At 67.3% G+C, this 19502-nt stretch overlaps 1 protein-coding gene across 2 annotated transcripts; it reads right to left on the bottom strand.

Moving 5' to 3' along the window:
- Positions 1 to 1633: 1633 nt before the first annotated feature.
- Positions 1634 to 16392, bottom strand: PLXNA3 (plexin A3). Of its 2 annotated transcripts, none has more exons than XM_041742041.1 (33): positions 16275 to 16392; positions 14012 to 14634; positions 13213 to 13752; positions 12616 to 12798; positions 11501 to 11629; positions 11330 to 11430; positions 10844 to 10967; positions 10612 to 10768; positions 10433 to 10532; positions 10195 to 10309; positions 9826 to 10026; positions 9616 to 9712; positions 9287 to 9477; positions 9062 to 9207; positions 8867 to 8987; positions 8633 to 8769; positions 8352 to 8522; positions 7930 to 8023; positions 7592 to 7831; positions 7374 to 7517; positions 6900 to 7134; positions 6663 to 6805; positions 6323 to 6579; positions 6151 to 6217; positions 5903 to 6049; positions 5655 to 5814; positions 5402 to 5505; positions 5087 to 5183; positions 4639 to 4829; positions 4251 to 4420; positions 3611 to 3823; positions 3281 to 3431; positions 1634 to 2504 (listed from the first exon to the last, which is right to left on the bottom strand). In XM_041742041.1, the coding sequence occupies exons 2-33, from the start codon at positions 14606 to 14608 to the stop codon at positions 2409 to 2411; spliced, it is 5619 nt and encodes a 1872-aa protein (XP_041597975.1). In that variant the 5' UTR covers positions 14609 to 14634; positions 16275 to 16392; the 3' UTR covers positions 1634 to 2408. The 2 variants fall into 2 exon arrangements, with proteins under 2 accessions (XP_041597975.1, XP_041597976.1); XM_041742042.1 differs by having other exon boundaries at positions 11330 to 11421.
- Positions 16393 to 19502: the final 3110 nt, after the last annotated feature.

Here is a 19502-nt window from a genome sequence, read left to right as displayed (position 1 = left end):
CAGGCTGGAGAGGCAGAGGCGCTGGGGGGGGGGGGGTGTCGTGATGGTAATGACAATGAAGACCGTCCCCTGACAGCAGGCAACAGTTGAACTGGCTTCAGCAAGAGTTTCTTTTGTTCCCTTGCTTTCTTTTTAAGAATCACTTTTTTAAAGATTTTATTAATTTTAGAGGAAGAGAGAACAAAGTGTAGGGGCAAGGGGAGAGAGAGACCCTCCAACAGACTCTGCACTCAGCACAGAGCCTGATGTGGGTGGGCCTCGATTCCAGGACCCTGACATCACAGCCTGAGCCGAAACCAAGAGTCAGATGTTCAACAGAATGAGCCCCCCAGGCACCCCTGAAAAATCATTTTTATGACTTTTTTGAGAGATGAGAATTTCACTTTTATCCCACCGCCCACTTCGCCTCCCCTCTTCCTTCTCCCAAAATGGTTCTCTTCTATTCACTTGGGGTTTCTTTCCCCCCAAGGATAAAAATTGCTTCGATTAGTCATTCATTGGCTTAGTTTCTGTGATCTCACAATGCGAATGTTCTAAAACCATCTTCCTTAGCCTCCGCGGTCTCTTCCCACGTCCCCCCCCCCCCCAGGCCACCTGCCTGCAGAGCAGCCATCCAACCACTGCCCTTGGTCTGGGCTTCAATCCTTACTCTGGGTCAAGCAGCTTTCTCTTCACCTCTCTCGTTTGTGTTTGAAGTCCGAGTCCGGCTCAGTGAGGTTCAATTTCCATCCTGTAAACCTCCCCCCTTTTAGGTGTCCAAGTCTAGTAGTTTTGGCAAATGCACAGTTTTGGAACCGCCACCACCACAGCCCGTTGCCTGGGTCCCCCGCGGGGCTGCAGAAGCTGCTGGGGACGCGACACTGGTCAGGCCCCTGACCTCCACACTCCAAACCCTCCCTGGGCTCCCCTGTCCCTCCGAGAGCAGCACATGGCCCTTCCGGTGGCCTACGCGGTTGAATGTGACCCTCCCTCGCCCCCCACATCTTCTCTGGCCGCCTCCTCGTCCTCCCACCTGGTCCCTGTGACCCGGCCACACTGGCCTCCTCCCTCGTCTGCCACAGGCCAGGCCCAGGCCCCCTCAGGGCTCTTTCCTGCAGGAACTCTGTGCCCCGGTCCACCTGGCTCACCGCCCCCCATGACGTTAGCAGACATGCGGGCGGGAAGCAGGCAGGTGCGGCCCAACGGAGACGCCGCCCAGCCGCCCCCGGGGAGGAGTGTGGGTGCCCCAAGGACAGTGGGGAGCCGGGCATGGAGCCCAACGAGGTCTCCCCGATGTCCTCTCAGGTCCCCAGATCCGCTGCACGGAGAAGAGGGTGGATGAGGGCAGGCGAGGCAGCAGCGGGGACATGACCCCGCACCCCAGCCGAGGGGCGCTAGGCCCAGGGGGACCGTGCCGGTGGGTGTGGGTGCTGACGGGGTGGGGGAGGCTGACAGGGGGAGCCCCCGGGGCTTTGCTGACCACGGGTGGCCACGGCCGCCCTACCTGGATCCCGGACCCTGCACCCCCTGACCCTGCCTCCTGTTTATGCAGAGGCCGACGCCCCCCAACCCCTGCACCTGCCCCCAGGACACCCCCCACCTGCCCCCAAGACACCTCCCCCAACCTGCCCCCAGCATGAGGCCACACCCCGACTCCACGTTCCCGACGTTTAATTCGGAGAACAATCCGCGAACAGCAACAACGCAAAGTTCATGCCAGAGACGAGGAGGGGACCGGTTTGCGGCCCAGGACGCGCGGCCCGACTCCTCCTCTGAGGGAGAGCCAAGGCCTAAGGCACGGCCCCTCTTGGCCTTGGCCCCCCCCAACAGGGCGGCTGAGGGTGTAGGCAGGGGGGCCGGGGAGGGGAGGGCGCACCTGGGCCCCCAGACACGCTCAGGCCCCCCCGCCAGCCCCCCGGGGCCGCAGGTGCTCAGAACGCGGTGCCCCCCCAGGGCGCGGAGGGGACCCTGCGGCCAGGCTGCGGGGGGGCCCCGGGCTCACCCTGCCCCTGCCCTGCACCCCTACCCCAAGGGCTGCTCCCCCGGCCAGGCCCCCACCCGTTGGGCCCAGAGGAGGAGGAGGAGGAGGAGGAGGGGGAGCGGGGAGCACTCGGGAGGAGCCGGGAGGCTGCCACCGACGCAGGGGAGGCCGCGGTGCTGCCCGCAGATGGCCGGAGAGACATAAATTAAATAAATAGGTGGCTGGGGTATAAATAGCGGGGGGCGGGCAGACACGGGGGGCGGGGGGTATTGCTGCCGCGGGGCTCCGGGCTGGGTCCCGTCCCCCTGCCCCACGCAGGGCCCGAAGGAAGGCACTCAGGAAGGGGCCCGCGCGTCCCCGGGGGCTGTTGGCCGGCGCCGCCCCGCTCCAGGGCCGCCCAGGACCGCGGGCCGGGCCGGCCGCCCCCTCCGTCGCCGGGGCCGCCCCGTCAGCCGTTGCCCGACGCCAGCCCGATGATCTGCTCGAGCTTCTGGCGCAGCTTCTGCTTCCGACAGGCGGCGTCCCGGTCCAGCGCCGCCAGGACCTGCGGGGGGGCCGCGAGCCGGGCTGGCGAGGGCCCCGGGCCTTCCCCCCGCGCCCCGCGTGTCCTCCCCCCACGGCCCTCCGGCCCGCACCCCGACCTGTCCTGTGCCGGGCGCAGCCCCTGCTCGGGGCCTCCTGGCGCTCGACCATCAGTGGCCCCGGCGCCGCCCCGCGCCCCGGCTTCCTGACCGCCTCCCTCCGGGGGCGACGGGGGCTCATTCCTGTGCCAGGGAGCCCCCCCGCCCTCTCGGGGTTCCCCCCCGCCCCTGCCCGCTCCGCCGCCCCCTCCGGAGTGTCCCAGGGCTCCGGCGCCGGCTGCGTGGGGCTTTCTCCCTCTGCCCCTGCTCTCAGCCCGAGGGGAGCTGCGGGGGCTCGGGGCTGCCAGGGCCGGGCCGGGCTCGCAGGTCCTCATCCTCCAGTGCACACGTGTGGGCCACACGCCCGGGGGCCCTCTAGGGCTCGGCCCGCCAACCCTGCGGCCTCCCCCCCGGCCCCCCCCAGCGCACCCGTCAGCCCATCCGACCCCTGCACCTGCACTTCCACCAACCACAGCTCCATTCCCTGCCCAGCGGCTTGTCGCCTAGGCCCCTCAAACCCCAGCATCCCTGGAAAGCCGGGGGCCGGTTGGGCGAGGCGTCGGGAGCAATCTAAGAGGTGGGCTGCGTGTCCCCCCGCCCCCGTCCCCTCCAGCACCCTGCAGCGCCCTTCACCCGCGCTGAGCCCACCAAAGGCCCCGCCTTTGCCACCAACTGTGTCGCCTCAGGGCCCGGCACGCACCTCCTGGCGGTACTTGGTGACGTAGAAGTAGAGTTCGCTGAGCGCGCTTAGGATGTTGAAGTCACTGGCGTGGAGACGGGACTGCTCCACCAGGTAGGCGTCCATGTCCTGGTCGCTGATGGATGCCATCTTCGCGATGTCCCGGTAGTACCTGCCGGAACCCTGAGGCGTCACAGAGGCAGGTGCGCCCAGGCCCCTGCCCTGGCTGCCAGGCCAGTCCTGGACCGGTCTCCTCAACGGACCCAGCCCGGGGGAGGGGGTGCGGAGCGGGTTCCCCGGACGGCCTGGCCCCGCTCCCCCACCCGGCCGGGGCCGCAGGGCAGGGCGCACCTCTCCACCCAGCTCTTGTAGTTGGGGATGTCCTTGGCGTAGAGCAGCTTGTTGGATGGCGAGTCCTTGCCCAGGCGGTGCTCCGACGTGGAGCAGGAGTCCATGAACGTCTGGGCCACCACAGACAGGCAGGCGTCCGTGATGCTGCTCTTGTGGATGTCGAACACGAACTGCGGGTTCTTGATCACGTTCACCCAGAAGCGCAGGGGCAGGCTGCACAGAGGAAGAAGCCCCCGACGCGCCCTCCCGTCACCGCTCCCTTCTCGGCTTCCTGGCTGGCCCGGGCACGTCTTGCCCATGGGCAGCCAGGGTGACACACTGACGTCAGCGGGCTTGTGTTTCAGCGTCCGCCGGACCTCCAGCCTTCTGCGTCGCTGCACTCCCCCTCCGCCACAGCCGCCACAGCACCTCTGCCCCGTGCTGGCCCCGCTACCAGCGTCCCACGTGCCCCACAGAGCCCACGTCTGGCGTCACGCTCACTCCTCGCCGCCTGTGCCAACACTGACGCACGTCCCCTCCCACCCGGACGCCCACTCCAGCCCCCGTCAGCCGCCCTACCCCCGCGGTCCCCGAGTGCCGCCAAAGCACTGGTCTCCTCCAGCCACCCGTTCCCCAGCAGCGGCCCAGCACCGGGCAGTACCAGTTGCTCTTCCAGGTGTGGCGCACGTCGGGGTCACTGATCTGCCGCTGGTCGGCCTGCTCGTCCAGGAAGTCGAACATGTACTTGATGGCCAGGGGCAGGGCCGAGCCGCGGTGCGCCGTGCTGAACACCGTCTCAAAGAGGTCATCCACAAACTTCTGCAGCGTGCCCTGCGGGGGCTCAGCAAGAGCGCAGGCCGTGAGGGCGCCCGGCGGGCAGTCCCCGCAGCACACGGGGGACGCAGGGCTCCCCTGCAGGGACCACCTCGAGCCCGGCTGGGAGTTCCCGAGGCCCTCAGAGCCTCCCGCTGGTCTGACGGACCGTGGCCTCCCCCCGGGCCGGGCCACCCGCGGGGCCGAGGCCAGGGCGGCCCGGGGTGGGCCCACACCTTGGTGGCCAGCAGCCGTGTCAGGTAGATCTCCGAGACCATCTTGCTGCCACGGTCCCCCTCGCGGTGGTCGGCGTGGTCGTGGTTCTTCACCAGGTGCCACAGCTTGGTGCCCGTTTCCTGGTCGGGCGTGATCATGGGTGCCCGAGAACGGAGGCTGTCGGGGCTGCTGGCCGTGCGCAGCAAGCTCTCTGGGGCGGGGAACAGCGCGCCGCTCAGGCCAGTGGGGTCCCCGCGGCCACGACCTCAGCTCTTGCCCCACTCTGCTCCAGGAGCCCAGCAGGCCGAGGGGAACCTGCCCGTTCTCACTGGCCCTCCCTCCCCGCCTCTACGCTCTGCGAGCACCCCCAGGCGCCAGCCCACCGTTCGGAGAGGGGGCTCCCCATGACGGGTGACGCGGCCTCAAAGGGCACGGGCCTGGCAAAGGCAGCACACCAGAGGCACGTACCGTAGCGGCTGAGCGAGCGTGTAAAGGTGAAGGAGTTGGCCATGTTATAGGCGGACACCTGTTTGGGCACCAGCGCCACCAAGGAGCCGTCTGTCACCTGCAAGCCCCAGAGACAGAGGGAAGCAGTGCGGGAGGCTAAGAGGCCTAGGGGCCTGAGCCAAACGCCCAGGGGTGCACATGTGGGGAGGCACCCGAGGGTCCCCGAGGAGGGACCGTGAATGCAGGGGCAAGATGAGGGAGGAGCGGGGCCCCAGCTCCTGTGTCCTCAGGGCAGGGCCATGGCTCCCAGGTGGAGGAAGGCCCCCAGCCCCTCACCTGGTAGTGGGCCAACGAGTTGACCCTCTTCCAGTCACACTCGATCTTGGTGGTGACATCTTCGTCCTGCAGGATGATGCGGGCCATGCGACCCTGACGCCACTCTGCAGGCCACAGACAGCCCTTGAGGTGCAGCTCAGGGTCCCCGGTCCCTGGACCCGCTCCCCTCACAGGACAGACCGGAGTGGGGGTGTGAAGGCCCGACAATGTCATATGGCTGCAGGGTGGGGACCAGGAGGCAAGGGCAGGTCACCTAGGTCCATGTCCTCGGCTTTGGGGCGCTGGGAGTACGGGAGGCCCTTGTACACAGCGTCCAGCAGCTTATCTTTGGCTTGGGTGATGCTGTCACAGTTGAGCACCTTCACTGGGACCTGCGCGCTGCTCTCGCCCTCCGGGAACACGCAGTGCAGGGTCTGAGCGGGAGGGGAGCACAGGCTGGGGCCCGGGCGGAACTTCCCCCCCCCCGTGCCTGGAGCCCTGCCCGCCTGGCCCCCCACTCACCAGCGTCTTATAGTCGATCTGCTGCCGAATGAGCTTATCCTCGCTCAGGGAGTAGCGGGCCTCGCCCGTGATGGCGTCGATGGGGCCCTTCTCCATCTGCTGCTTGATGGCGCAGTAGAGCAGGAAAAGCGGCTCCCCGGCGCACTCCTGTGGCGTGGGTGGGGGTCGGGGTGGGGGTCGAGGTCGGGCACACAGCTTGCGGCTTCCCCCCACCCCCTCTGACCCTCTACCCGCCGCCCCCAACGTACCTTCAGAAACTTGTGCAGCAGGAACGTGAACCAGTTGGTAAGCATCTTCTCGGCCACCGACTCGGTCCTAGGGCAGAAAGGGCGCTGGGCCCGCGGGCAGAGCAGGGGCCCAGGCGGGATGTGCTCTGGCAGGGGTGGGGGCGGCGGGGGGCGGGGCCGGGCCTCGCGGTACCTGCGCAGCAGCAACTTCGGGTGGTTCTTGCTCTGCAGGTTTTTCTCTATGAGGTCGGCCAGCAGCTGCTTGAGCAGCCCGGTGGCGTAATCGAGGCGACTCTGCAGGACCACCATGGTGAGCGAGGCCACGGTGCCGCGGTCCCGCATGGAGAAGCTGCTCTGGGCCTCCAGCGTGTGGATGAAGGTGAGCACGAAGGCGCGGCTGTGCAGCAGTTGCCCAAAGAGGCGCAGGGCCTTCTCGACGTTGGGGGGCGTCTGGGAGGGACGGCGGGTCTCAGACAGCGGGCCGGCCCCGGGGGACGGGGGACGGGGCGGGGGCGGGCAGGGCAGGGACTCACATCCAGCTCCTTGAGCACCGGATGGGCCTCGATGCCCGGGAAGAGCACGCGCACGGCGTACGTCCGGTAGTCCAGGAAAGGGATCTGCACCCCGTCCATGTGGCTTGTCAGCTCGTGGATATCCGTCTGCAGCTCAGCAAAGGCTGTGGAGGGGCAAGGAGGGGCAAGGAGGGAGAGTGAGCAGAGCAGGACGGGGCCCCGGGCCCCCCGCCCTGCACCCTCCCCTGTGCCAGGCACCTTCCTTGCATTCCAGAGCCACGCGGGACTCCAGGTTGTCCATCTGGAGCTGAAGCCGCTTGAGCGTGCGGTCGGCATCCTGCGTCTTCCGCTTATAGGCCACCAGCACGGCGGCGATGGCCAGCAGCAGGAGCCCGCCGCCCGCCACCAGGCCCACCGTGGCCGGCAGGGTCAGCGCCCGGTCCGCCGTGATGTGCAGGGTTCCCAGCCAGAACTCCAGGCCGCCTACCAGCACCTGCACGCCGCGCTCGCCATGAGCCCGCCTCCCCGGGACCCGGGCCCTCCCCGCCGCGCCCCTGCCGGCCTCCCCGGGGCCCTGGGCCACCCCCCGCACGCCCCTGCAGGCCTCCCCGGGCCCCAGGCCCTCCCCACGCGCCCCTGCCGGCCTCCCCAGGGCCCCGGGCCACCCCCCGCGTGCCCCTGCCGGCCTCCCCGGCCCCCGTGCCCTCCCCGCGGCCTCCCCACCCCACCCACCATGACAGGCTGCCGACCGGTCTGGCTCGGTGAGTCGCACAGGAGCTGCGTGTCGGAGACGGTGAGCGCGCAGGGCTGGCCCCCGATCAGCACCGTGTAGTTGAGGCGGGAACTGCCAGCTGCCGCAGGGATCAGATTCTTGCCCTGCGGGTGGGGGACACGGTCAGCCGGGGGCGCCCACCCCCCTGCCTCTCCCGGTCTCTGTGCCCCACTCGTACCTTCAACACTACGTGGGAGCCAGGCTTGACGTCCAGGACACCAGAGGGCCCGAGTGGCTCAAAGCTGGGGTCAGGGTAGTAGGTAAAGGAGGACCGGTTCAGGGAGCGGGCCGTCTGCACGTGATCCAGCAGGAAGCCAAACTCGTCCGGGTGTTCACCCTGGGCCTGGGGCTGGGGCCGCCCCAGGAAGATGCCGGGGGCCTTACAGAGCATGGCAGTGTCGTTGATCACCTGGCACGTCTGCGGGAACGAAGGCGAGCAGCCTGGCACGTGAGGGCACAGGGGGCAGGGGCAGGGCGGGGGGTGGGCAGGGTAGGGTGTGGGCCACTGGTACTCACGTTGGTGGTCTCGATGCCCCGGTACTTGGCCCGGACCCGGGGCTCCTGGACTGTCAGCAGGTGGGTCCCGCTCACGGTGATGGCAGTGCTTCCACTGGGGACAGTTGGGGAGGGGAGCCTGAGGCCCCCTCCCCAACTATGTCCCCCTGTCCCCCGCAACTGCCCCCAAGCTGGCTCTGGAAGGTTATCAAGGCTGCTGGGGAGCCCAAGGCCCCTCCACGTAGGGTGCGAGGTGAACGCCAGGGGCTGTGTTGTTGGGAGGACTCTGTCCCCTCTGGCGATGAGGGCTCGGGCTCACCGGATGTGTAACTCAGCGCCCAAGGCCCTGGTCACCAGGCAAGGCCCCAGGACAGGAGATCAGGGCCACAGTCCCTGACCCCCACCGATGCTGACCAGGCTCCCCGTCTCTCCTAGGGTCTTACTTGATTATGCTCCAGGTAGGCTCAAGGCGAGTGACAGTGGGGTCCTGGGTGTAGGTGTAGAGGACTCCGGGGCTGGAGATGTTGGCGCGGTCGATGGCCAGGGTGATGGGGGCCTGGCTGGGGCCCAGGGTGGACCCGGGCGAGATACACACGATTGCCTCCGCGTCTCTCCTATGTGGGCAAGGGGGGCGTTCAGGGCAGGCGGCCCGGGCCCACGACCCGTCCCATCCTCGGGGCCTCCTGCCCAATGCCCAGGCCGGGGCTGACGGGGCCCTGCCCACCTCACAAACTGGCACTCGCCATCTCTCACAGTCACCGTGACCCTGCTGCCGGCATCCAGAGAGCTCCCGGAGATGGTGAGCCGTGTGCCCCCGGACGCCGGGCCCCGACTGGGACTCACGCGGTCAAATGCTGGGGTCTGTGGGAGAAGCAGCCCTGAGGGGAGGGAGGAGGCAGCCCGATGGGGGTGGGGGGTCAGAAGGGGGGGCAGCGGAAAGGGCAGGCAGCCCACGCACCACAAAGCTGTAGAGCTGCTCGGACTGCGTCCGGAAGTCAGCGGAACAGTCGCCCACACAGAGCTCCGCAGGCCCTGGCGGCGGGCTGGGCACCAGCGACTCCTCCATCTCACACACGATCCTAGGGGTCGATCGGAGACGGTGAGGGCGGGCGCGGGCGGCCCGGGGCCCAGGCACCCGCACGGCCGCACTCACCTCTCGGCGCTGACGTACTCAGAGGGGATGGAGTTGCAGCGCACGCCTGCCACCCGCAGGCCCACCTCGCGGTAGCTGAGGCCCAGGTTCTCGCCCACGATGGTGACCCGCGTGCCTCCCTCCTTGGGGCCCATGAGCGGGTGGATCTGCAGAGCAGGAGAGGCGAGAGGGTGAGGCCAGAGTCGCGGGCGCCCGGCAGACAGACCGGGGGCGAGGGCGGCCGACCTGGGCGATGCGGGGGTGGCTGCAGCGGGTGCCCTTCTGGCTCGGGTGCATCCAGTTGGTCTTGGGCGCCGGGCAGTGGGCCCGCAGCTGGCACCTGTGCTCCGAGACGCACCAGCCGCAGTTGAAGCGAGGGTCGGCCTTGAGGCAGAGGCCGCAGCTGGGCCGCTGCGCCCAGCACTTATACAGGAGAGCTGCGGGCAGAGGGCGCTGCTGGTGGGGGGGCAGCTGCAGGCAGCCGGGGGCGCTGGGACCCCGACGAAGGGTCTCCCCTCCCACCTTCCCGGCGCCAGCTCATGCCAACTGCGGCCCAGGACCATCCCGCCCCTTACCTCGGAAGGTGGCAGGCTTGTCGATGGGGAAGTCCCCGTCCCAGACCACAGAGAAGTCCAGCTCGGTGTCACCGTACTCGTCGCCCTCATAGGAGTACTGGGAGAGAGGGACCGCGTGACCCCGAGAAGGCGCGCCGACGCCCGGCGGGAGAGCGGGGCGCCCCGGAGCCCCCGCCCGCCCCAGCGCCCCCAGCCCGGCCCGGGCCGCACCGAGGCGTTCTGGCATTGCACGCTGCTGCTGTTGAAGCGCACGGCGGGCACCCGCTGCTGGCGCCCCTGCACCCGGACCACGCACTCGTAGTTCTTCTGGCCCGACTGGGGCTGCGGCAGGTTCTTGGCCCGCAGGGTGAGGGGCTGCATGACGCCCACCGGGATCAGGAGGTCCCCGCTGGGCAGGATCTCAGGGCAGCCCTGAGGGGAGAACGCGCCCGTCAGCCGCATGCCTGCCGCCGCCGTCTGGACCCAGCGGGGCCGGCCCCGGGTTCAAGGGGCTCCAAGGAACCAGTGAGACGAAAGGCAGAAAAGCCAGCGGGCAGCCCCCGCGGAGCCCAGCCCCCTCGCGCCCGGCACCCGCCTCACCTCAGGGCTGTGGACCCTGCCCTCCTGGAAGGAGCACTCGAGGGGGTGGCTGGTACACACGTGGCGGTACTTACACCAGTGGCAGGGGTAAGGGCTGCCAACGCAGGACATGCACCTGCGGGGGAGAGGCTTCACGAGTCACAGAGAAGTCTCTCTCCTACGGAGGCCCGCACGAGGACGCAGCAAGGGACGGGGACAGAGCGACGTGGGGACAGGGCGGGGAAAGGCCACGACTCACGACTGGAGCGCGCTGCAGTTGTAGAGGACGAAGTCCACGCCGGCGAACTTCACGCCAGTCTCCCTGGAGAGCAGCCGCAGCCGCACGGTGCGCGTGGCCCCTGCGGCGAGCCCAGGGGCGGCGGTGAGCAAGCCGGGGACCGGAGGCGCCCCCAGCCCGGAGAGCCCCAGCCCACTGACCGTGCCCCCGGGTGAGCGCCCGGAGCTCCTGCGGGGACGGCGAGGGGCACTGCAGCTCCCCGGAGGGCAGCAGGACGGCCTCGCTCGGCGTCGCCTCCTCAAAGGCACAGCTCACACCGGCGCTGAGGTCTGGCACGTTGCGCATGGCCAGCGTCAGCTGGGGGAGGCACACGAGTCAGGGCAGGAGGCGCCCCCGTGCGCCCCGCCGCAGCCCGCCCACCACGCCACTCACCTGCACCCCGGGGGATGTCACCGAAACGTTGTTGGGCCGGACCCGCACCTGGACACACTTGCTCAGCTCCTCGGCAAAGCCGTGGGGGGCGGAGGCGCCCGGACAAGCCCCTTGGCGGCAGCACCTGTGTGGGATCGGGCCAGAGCCGGCTAGGCAGCTGCCCCGGAGGGCCCTGGCCAGGGGCGCGCTGGCGCTCTGGAGGGAAGAGGGGACACCCGGCCCAGCCCGTAGTGCCAGGCAACGGCGCGCTTTGGCCTCATCCCCTGGAGTGCAAGGGCCGTCACTGGGGACGCGGGTTCTGCTCATTAGTCGGATGAAGCAGAAGGGGAAGGCGGACGAGGCCACAAGGGCACGACTGGGAGGAACGGGCACGTGGGCGGGGGCAGGCAGTGCCCCCCCCAAGCAACAGCCGGCCTCGCTGGCTCCTCCCCAGAGCAGGGCCGCTCCAAAGCCCGCCTCCCACCGGTCCCCCGCCGCCACCCTCACCTGTGCTGCAGCACACACCAGCCGCAGTGGGGGTCCCCCGAGCCGAGGCAGGCTGCGCAGCTCGCGTACTGCTCGCAGGTCTCCACCGGGAGCTGGCTCACCTGGGGACAGGTGCATCAGTACCCACCCTGCCCCCACCCTGCCGCCCGCCGCCGCCCGCCACGGGCCCACCTGCTTCTCACTCAGGAGGTAGATGTGCCGGTGGTCAGGGCTAAAGAGCAGGTCTCGGAGAATGGGGCTGCCATCCACCACAGGCACCGTCTCGTAGAGGTGGGCATACTGGGAGCCATCAACCCGGACCTGGGCCGCAAGAGACGCCAGCCTGAGGCCAGAGTGCCACTGCACGCACTCAGGAAGTCCTCTTATCAAGCCGGGGCCTTCCCAGGCTCGACCAAACTGAAGCTGGGCCCGGCGGGGCCCGACACCCGACCTGCCCACTACCCCAGGCCCCCACAGGCAGGGAAAGGAGGGTCCGAAGGCCACCCTGGAGACTGTTGAAGGTGACTCAGCTACTCAAAGAGGCCCCCGAGAAAGAGAGACGGGGAGATTAATGTCGCCTGCGCTGAGGGGAGAGGGATGAGTGCTCCAGGAGGAGGGCTTTTTAGGGGGATGACACCGTCCTGGAACAAGAGAGTGGTGAGGGCTGCCCGGCCCTGCGAGCTTGCTGAAAGCACGGAGAGGCACACTGTAGAGGGGGAGCAGCGTGTGGTTTGGGAACGATGCCTCCCAGCGAGGGCCCGAGAGGGGAACAGACCAGGCCCCCAAGAACCCAGCAGCTCCATTTACAAACCTGCCCCCGCCCCCCGCCGTTCTCAGACCTCAGGGGGGCAGCTCCATAGCTGCCCAGTGAGCCAGCGGGTGAGCACGTGGAGGCCGTCCTGACTCCTTCCCTTCAGAGCTGGACACTGGAGCTCCCGTGCGTCTCTCCCTTCCCTGCTACCCTCTGCCCCGGAATGGAAGCGGCCCCGGTGTCCGCGAGGGGACAAGAGCGCATCGCGGATGGCGTCCAAACTTCTTCCTCGTTCATGCAACTGAGGACTCGGCAATGATGGCTCAGCCAGAGCCCTGCTCGCTTAACAGGGACACCCTGAGACGGGTCTGGGCTGTCACACAGCCGGCAACTGAGGCCACGGCGGGCACTGGTGCTGGTGAGTGCGGACGGCTGAGGAGCCGCCCGTGCAGCGTGGCCGGGTCTCCAGGGCCCGGCCTGGAAGTCCGCCTTCCCCCGTGGGCCGTGTCCCCTTCAGGGCCTCGCAGTGCTCGATCCTGCCCGAGCCCCGGCCTACCTTCTTCAGACTGCCGTTGCGAGTGCCGATGAAGACCACGGAGTGCTGGCGGTAGGTGTAGGCAGCCACGCTGGCCATGCCGTCACTGCTGTCGGCCAGCAGGGGCAGCCCCTCGATCACATGCAGGCCACCCAGGGGCTGGTTCAACACCAGCCCGCAAAAGTTTCCATTTATCTGCATGGGCTGGTGAAATAGGAGGGATAGAGTGAGAGTCAGAGCTTGGGGGCACCAGCTGGACCGAGGCCACGAGACCCCATATTCTGGAAGGAAGCGGGATGCGGAACTGGCTTCCCGGCAGCCAAGACCAACTGCTCGCCCTGGGACCTCGCGGGAAGGCAGGGGCTGAGGAGCAGGAGCGGGGAGGGGAGGGGGCGCGGCAGGCGGCCCCAGGCCCAGCTCCGAGGCCTGCAAGACGGGGCTGCCTGGGAGCGGGAGCGGGAGCCGCGGCCGGGCCGGGCCGCGCACAGGAGGGGCGGGGGTAGGCCGCAAACAGAGAGAAGGCAGGCGGGGAAGGAAGGACCAGCGAGGCGGGAGCTGCGGGGGCGGGAGGCTGCACAGCAGCCGGGGGGCCGCGGCCAGGGGCGAGGGCGCGCTCACAGTGTTGATGCAGGGCAGCTCCTTGTTCAGCAGCCAGGGCAGGGCCAGCGTGCCTTCCCCGCGGTAGCAGGACTGGATGCGGCGCCGGATGTGCGCGTTGATGTTGCTGAGGGTAAAGAGGCAGAGGATGGTCTGCCGCGGCGGGCTGGCCCGGTTCTTCTGGCCCTGAGAGAAGACGGTGAAGAGGACGTCCTCGTCGGGCGGCACCCCCAGGTCCTGGGCCAGCAGCACGCCGGGCTTGGCCAGGTGGGCACTCTGCACCAGGCGGTATTCCACGCCCCGCCAGGAGCAGCCGATGGGGAACTCGACGTAAGAGTAGAACTCCGAGTCCCCAGCGCACATGCGCACGATCTTGGACGTGAAGAACTTCTCGCCCGCCGTGTCCAGCAGTGTCTGCTGCGTGTCCAGCTGCAGCGTCAGGAAGTACACGAAGGAGGCGCTCACGAAGCCGTAGATGTAGTAGATGTCGAAGGCGGGGTACAAGGACAGCGTGTCCGAGGGGATCTTGATCTGCGAGGAGACAAACTCGTCCTGGTACACCTGGGGAGCAGGGTGACGAGAGCATGGGCTCCCAAAGCCTGGCCTCGCGGCCCCCACGGCCCCACTCCAGCCCCGCTCCCACAACACGGCCCCGCCGCCCGGGGCTCCCTGCGCGACCCCCCCACCCAGACGGTCGCGGGGGCCCGGGCCAGGAAGGCCACAGAGGGTGCGCGGCCCCATCCTACACCCTGGCCGTGCCGCCAACGGCGGGGCAGGGGGCCTGCCGGCGCCGGGAGTGCGGGGGCGCGGGCTCACCCACCAGACTGAACATGTCGGCGCTGTCCTCGTCGCTGATGAGCTTGCGGGAGCTGAGGGTGGGGAAGTACTCCGACTTGCCGTCCACGGCCGTGCCCACGAACAGCTTGCTGGGGCCCTGGCCCTGCTCCACAATGACGCCGGCCATGGAGTCCGGCTCCTGAGCCCCTGACAGGTAGTGTTCCTTGCGGTGGTGGGGCTCCCCCAGCTTGAAGAGGTCATCGAGGCGCAGGAACTGGCAGATGCCCTGCCAGATGCTGCCGCAGGCCACCAGGCGGCGGGCCGCGTAGTCAATGAGCAGCAGCTTGTTCACGTTGTCCACAGGTGCCAGGCGGTGGGCACACACGCGCATGCTGGGGGGCGGGTAGCAGCGGGCATTGTCCTCCACGGGCCCCGTGACGTGGGCCCGCAGCTCGGTCAGGTTGGGGGCCAGCTTGAAGACGCGGTTCACTGCACCCACGAACACCTCCCCGGTGACCCGGTGCACGGCCAGGTGGGTGAGTGTAGTGTCTGTCACCAAGAAGGCAGGGAAGGGCCTGCTGCTGCCCACGGCCCCCGCCACGGCAGGGAGCACCAGCAGGAGGAGGCAGGCAGCAGGCATGGCCGGCAGCTGCGCCGGGCACCGGCCTGTCGGGCAGAAAGCAAGTGCCAATCAGCGGCCCCCAGCGGGCGCGCCCCAGGCCGCGGGCGGTGGGGCCACTCGTCCGCCCCCAGACCAGAGTCCCAGATGGTGACCGCGGCGGGCGGGACGGGCCTCCGCAGGGCGCAGGAGCGAGCCGCGGGCACAGGCAGGCTTGCGGGCCATCAATCGTCCCCCGGTCCCCGCTGGAAGGGAGCCAGGAGGCCTCCCCTCAGCCGGGCCACACCCAAGGGGGCAGCAGAGCCAGATGCTGGGGAGGGCCAGGCGGGAGGCCCGCCCAGAACGAGACCCCAAACAGCACAGCCCGGAGGCGGCGGTGGCCGGCCACACAGCAGAGCCGCGGTGGGCGCGCCCCGGGCCACAGAGCCACCCCACGCCCAAGTCGGGGGGAAGGGGAAAGGCAGAGAGTGAACCATCACGAGTGTGTGTGTTGGGGGGGGCAGCACTGCAGAGTGGCACTGCCACCGGGAGACCCAGGCCCGAGGTGTGAGGCACGCGGGTCCGGGGCGGCCCCAGCGCCAGCACGTCCCCTCGCCGCCCCGGCGCCTCCGTGAGCTGGCCGTCCCGGGGCCTGCTGTGTGGCCTACGCACCGCCACACAAAGCCGAGCTGTGCCTGTCCCCACAGCCACGCGCCGAGACACAGAGTCAGCCTCTGCTCAGGCGCAGCAGCCAGATGGCCCCGGCAGCCGAGCGCCTCTCCCTCAAATCCAGGGGCAGCCGCGGGAGGGGCGCTGTGGGGGGCGCCCTGGGGAGCATGCGAGGTCCCCAAGTAGCGAGGCCTTGGGGGCGGGGCCGGGGCCAGTGTGCGGGGTGCCCAGCTCGGCCAGGTCGGCACCCCCAGGCCACACCCAGCTCCCGGCGGCTCCAGGCAGCAAAGGCAGCGGAGCCGGCGGCGGCGGCCGGTGGGGCAGGGCTCGTGCTACCCTGTCGGCGCGCCAGCCCCCAGGGACACCCAAGGTACCCGCTCGGGGCGCAGGGCAGCGAAGGGACAAGGCCCGGGAGACAGGAGCCAGGAGACGCCTTTGCTAGAACAAGGAACAGGCCCTGCTCGAGGCCGCAGAGTCCGGTTCACGCTGCTCGTCTCTCTGGGGCTCTTTTGTCGGGTCTGCATGCTGGACCCCCGATGCCACGGCCAGGGAAGGGAGGGGGCGCAAGGCAAGGGGGCCGCATCGCACCCCAACCTCCTGCACGCCCCGCAGGGATGGAGGCGCACGCAGGCCGGGAGGGGGGGCAGGGGCAGGCTGCGCACCCCCGGCCCAACGTCCACCTGTAAGCGGCAGCCCGAGGGGGCGGCCCGAGTCCGAGGCGGCTGCAGCGCCCGCCCGCAGCGCCCTCCGTGCCGCGGCCCGCAGCCCTGCCCGCGCAGGGGCGCCCTCGGCCGGGCCCCGAGTGCCGAGTGGGCGCAGGCGCCGCCGCAGTCCTTGCAGGGGCCGCTCCTCGGCCACAAAGGGTCCCCATGGGGCAGGGAGCCGGGCTCGGATCGGCCGTCCTCGGGGCGCTGGGCCGAAGGAACCGCGAGGCCGGCGCCCGCGGCGCCCCACGGGCAGGGCCCGACCCCCGAGGCCGAGCCCCGGGCCGCCGAGCCGCCTGGCCGCCCGCGGGCGGCGGGGCGCGGGGGCCACCTACCTGCCCGTCCCTCCGCCGCCGCGGCTCCGGGTGGCCGCCCGCCAGCCACGTGGACGCGCCCCCGAGCCCCACCGCGGCCCCGCGCGCGCGCCCCCGCCGCCGCGCCCCGCGCGCGCCCCCGCCGCCGCCCACACACTGGGCAGGCCCGCGGCCGCCGGGGCCTTTTAAGCCCGGACCGTACCACCGCGCCGCGCGGGGGCGCCCGGGGAGGCCGGCGGGCGGGCGGGGGGCCCGGAGGCGCGCCGCCCCCGCCCCCGCCCCCCCGCACAATGGCCGCGGCCGCGCCTCTCCGCCCCGCCCCCCGCGCCCCCGGCCCGCGCGCCCCGCCACACCCCCTCGGCCCCGCGCGCTGGCGCCGCCGCGCACACGCCCCGCCCCGCCCGGCGCCCGAGGCGCGGCCCGGCCACCTGCTGCGGAGCGGCCGCCGCCGGGGCCTGGGAGGCGCGAGGCCGGGCGGCGCGGAGCCTGCTCGCGTGGTGCCGCCAGGCGCGGCGGGGACGGGGGCGGCCGCCCTGCCCTGGGCCTTCCAAGTAGCACCTGTCACACGAGTCACTTGTTGAAAGCGAGACGCTCGATGACCTGCAACATATCTACAGGCTCGGGCCACCATCGCGCCACCAAATTCGAGGACATCGCCCCCCCCGGGGGGATCCCCGGACTCCCAGCAGTCACCGCACCCCCCCCCCCCGTAAGCTACTTTCGGACTCTGGATGTCCCTGTTCTGCGCACGTCATGCCCGTAGACCCACGCATTCCGCGCGTGTAGCTGCTGTCTGCGTCCCTTCCCTGGGCCGCGGTGCCTCCGAGGCTCATGCTGTTGCAGCGTAGATCGAGCTTTGTTTCTTTTTAGGGCCAAATAATATTCCCCTGCATGAACATACCGCATTCAGGGGGCGTTCAGGGGCTGCTGCGCATCTGGGGGCGTCTATCTTCTCCCTGCTGTGAATGATGCTGTTAGGGACATTTGCGTACAGACTTTCTTTTTTTATTCGCAAAGATTTTATTTATTCATCAGACGCACACAGAGAGAGAAGCAGAAACACAGGCAGACGGAGAAGCAGCAGGGAGCCCGATGTGGGACTCGAACTTGGGTCTCCAGGATCAGGCCCGGGCTGAAGGCGGTGCTAAACCGCTGGGCCTCCCGGGCTGCCCCGTGTACAGATTTTCATTTCCCTTCCATCTAGGGCTGGGATCTCTGGGTCACATGATACCTATTTTTAACATTTTGATAAAAACGGCCAGAGAAATTTCCTTTTTTTTTTTAAATTGCTGTTCAATTTACCAACACAGAATAACACCCAGTGCTCATCCCGTCAAGAGTCCCCTCAGTGCCCATCACCCATTCACCCCCACCCCCCGCCCTTTCCACCACCCCTAGTTCGTTTCCCAGAGTTAGGAGTCTTTTTTTTTTTATGATAGTCACACAGAGAGACAGAGAGAGGCAGAGGGACAAGCAGAGGGAGAAGCAGGCTCCATGCACCGGGAGCCCGACGTGGGATTCGATCCCGGGTCTCCAGGATCGCGCCCTGGGCCAAAGGCAGGCGCCAAACCGCTGCGCCACCCAGGGATCCCTAGTTAGGAGTCTTTATGTTCCGTCTCCCTTTCTGATATTTCCCACACATTTCTTCTCCCTTCCCCTATATTCCCTTTCACTATTATTTATATTCCCCAAATGAATGAGACCATATGTTTGTCCTTCTCCGATTGACTTACTTCACTCCGCATAAAACCCTCCAGTTCCATCCACGTTGAAGCAAATGGTGGGTATTTGCCGTTTCTAATGGCTGAGGAATATTCCATCGTATACACAGACCACAGCTTCTTTATCCATCATCTTTCGATGGACACCGAGGCTCCTTCCACAGTTTGGCTACTGTGGACATTGCTGCTAGAAACATCGGGGTGCAGGTGTCCCGGCGTTTCACTGCATCTGCATCTTTGGGGTAAATCCCCAGCAGTGCAATTGCGGGGTCGTAGGGCAGGTCTAGTTTTACCTCTTTGAGGAACCTCCACACAGTTTTCCAGAGTGGCTGCACCAGGTCACATTCCCACCAACAGTGCGTGACGGTTGCAATGTCGCCACATCCTGGCGAACCCTTAGTATCTGACTTTGTTTCTACCCTCCTGGTGGGTGTGAGGTGATACCTCGTGCCAATTTGCATTTCCCTGATGAATAATGACGTCGGGCACGTCCTCGTGAGTTTCCTGGCCATTTGTAGATCTCCTGTGACACACAGAGCAATGTGACGCGTCTGCTCCAGGTCTTTGCCCATCTTGTGCTGGGCCCTCGGTGCTGTTGTCAAGTTGTACGAGCTCTACATGTATTCGGGTTCTTAATCCCTTATAATTCGCAAATATTTTCTCTCATCCCCTGGGTTCTCTTTTCACCTTCCTGAGAGTGTGCTTAGATGCACAAAAGTCTTGAATTTGGATGACATCTGCCGGAGCCTTCATTGTTGCTTGTGTTTGTTAGAGCTAAGGAACTGTGGTTTCATCCAAGGTCACAAAGATTTACCGCTCTGCTTGGTAATATGAGTTTTATAGTTTTTGCTCTTAAATTTAGGTCTCTGGCTCCAGTCAGGGTTAGTCTTTGCATATAATGTGAGGTTGTGGTCCAGCTTCATTCTTTTGCATGTGGCTGCTCTGCCATTTGTTAAATAAGGCTATTCTTAAAAAAAAAAAAAAAAAAAAAAAAAAAAAAAAAAGCTTTTCTTTCCCCATTGAATGGTCCTGGCCCCCTCATCAAAAATCAACTGACACAGGATCCCTGGGTGGCGCAGTGGTTTGGCGCTTGCCTTTGGCCCAGGGCGCGATCCTGGAGACCCGGGATCGAATCCCACATCAGGCTCCCGGTGCATGGAGCCTGTTTCTCCCTCTGCCTATGTCTCTGCCTCTCTCTCTGTCTCTCTGTGACTATCATAAATAAATAAAAAAAATTTAAAAAAAAAACACAAAAAAAAACAAAAAACAAAAATCAACTGACGATACATAGGTGTGCCTATTTCTGGACTCCCTCAATTCTGTTCTGTTAACCTGTATGTCTGTCTTTACGCTCACATCGCCCTGTCTTGATCACTGTAGTTGTCTACTGTTTTGAAACTGGGAATTGTGAATCCTCCAAATTTGCTCTTTTCCAAGAGTGTTTTGGCTGTTTAGTGTCCTGTACACCTCCACAGGCATCTTAGAATGACCTTATCAGTTTCTGGGGGGGAAAAAGCCAGTGGGAGTT

Source organism: Vulpes lagopus, chromosome X (genome assembly GCF_018345385.1).
Source record: "Vulpes lagopus strain Blue_001 chromosome X, ASM1834538v1, whole genome shotgun sequence".
Lineage (NCBI taxonomy): Eukaryota > Metazoa > Chordata > Mammalia > Carnivora > Canidae > Vulpes > Vulpes lagopus.
This window is presented reverse-complemented; position numbering and strand designations above follow the sequence as displayed.

Excerpts from the sequence above, each read along its gene's own strand:
- PLXNA3 (XM_041742041.1), bottom strand. The coding sequence starts at position 14,608 with ATGCCTGCTGCCTGCCTCCTCCTGCTGGTGCTCCCTGCCGTGGCGGGG. Across the intron at positions 11,630-12,615 it reads GCAACGGCAGTCTGAAGAAG|GTCCGGGTTGATGGCTCCCA; the intron begins GTAGGCCGGGGC and ends CTTGCGGCCCAG. Across the intron at positions 3,432-3,610 it reads TACAAGAGCTGGGTGGAGAG|GTACTACCGGGACATCGCGA; the intron begins GTGCGCCCTGCC and ends GGGTTCCGGCAG.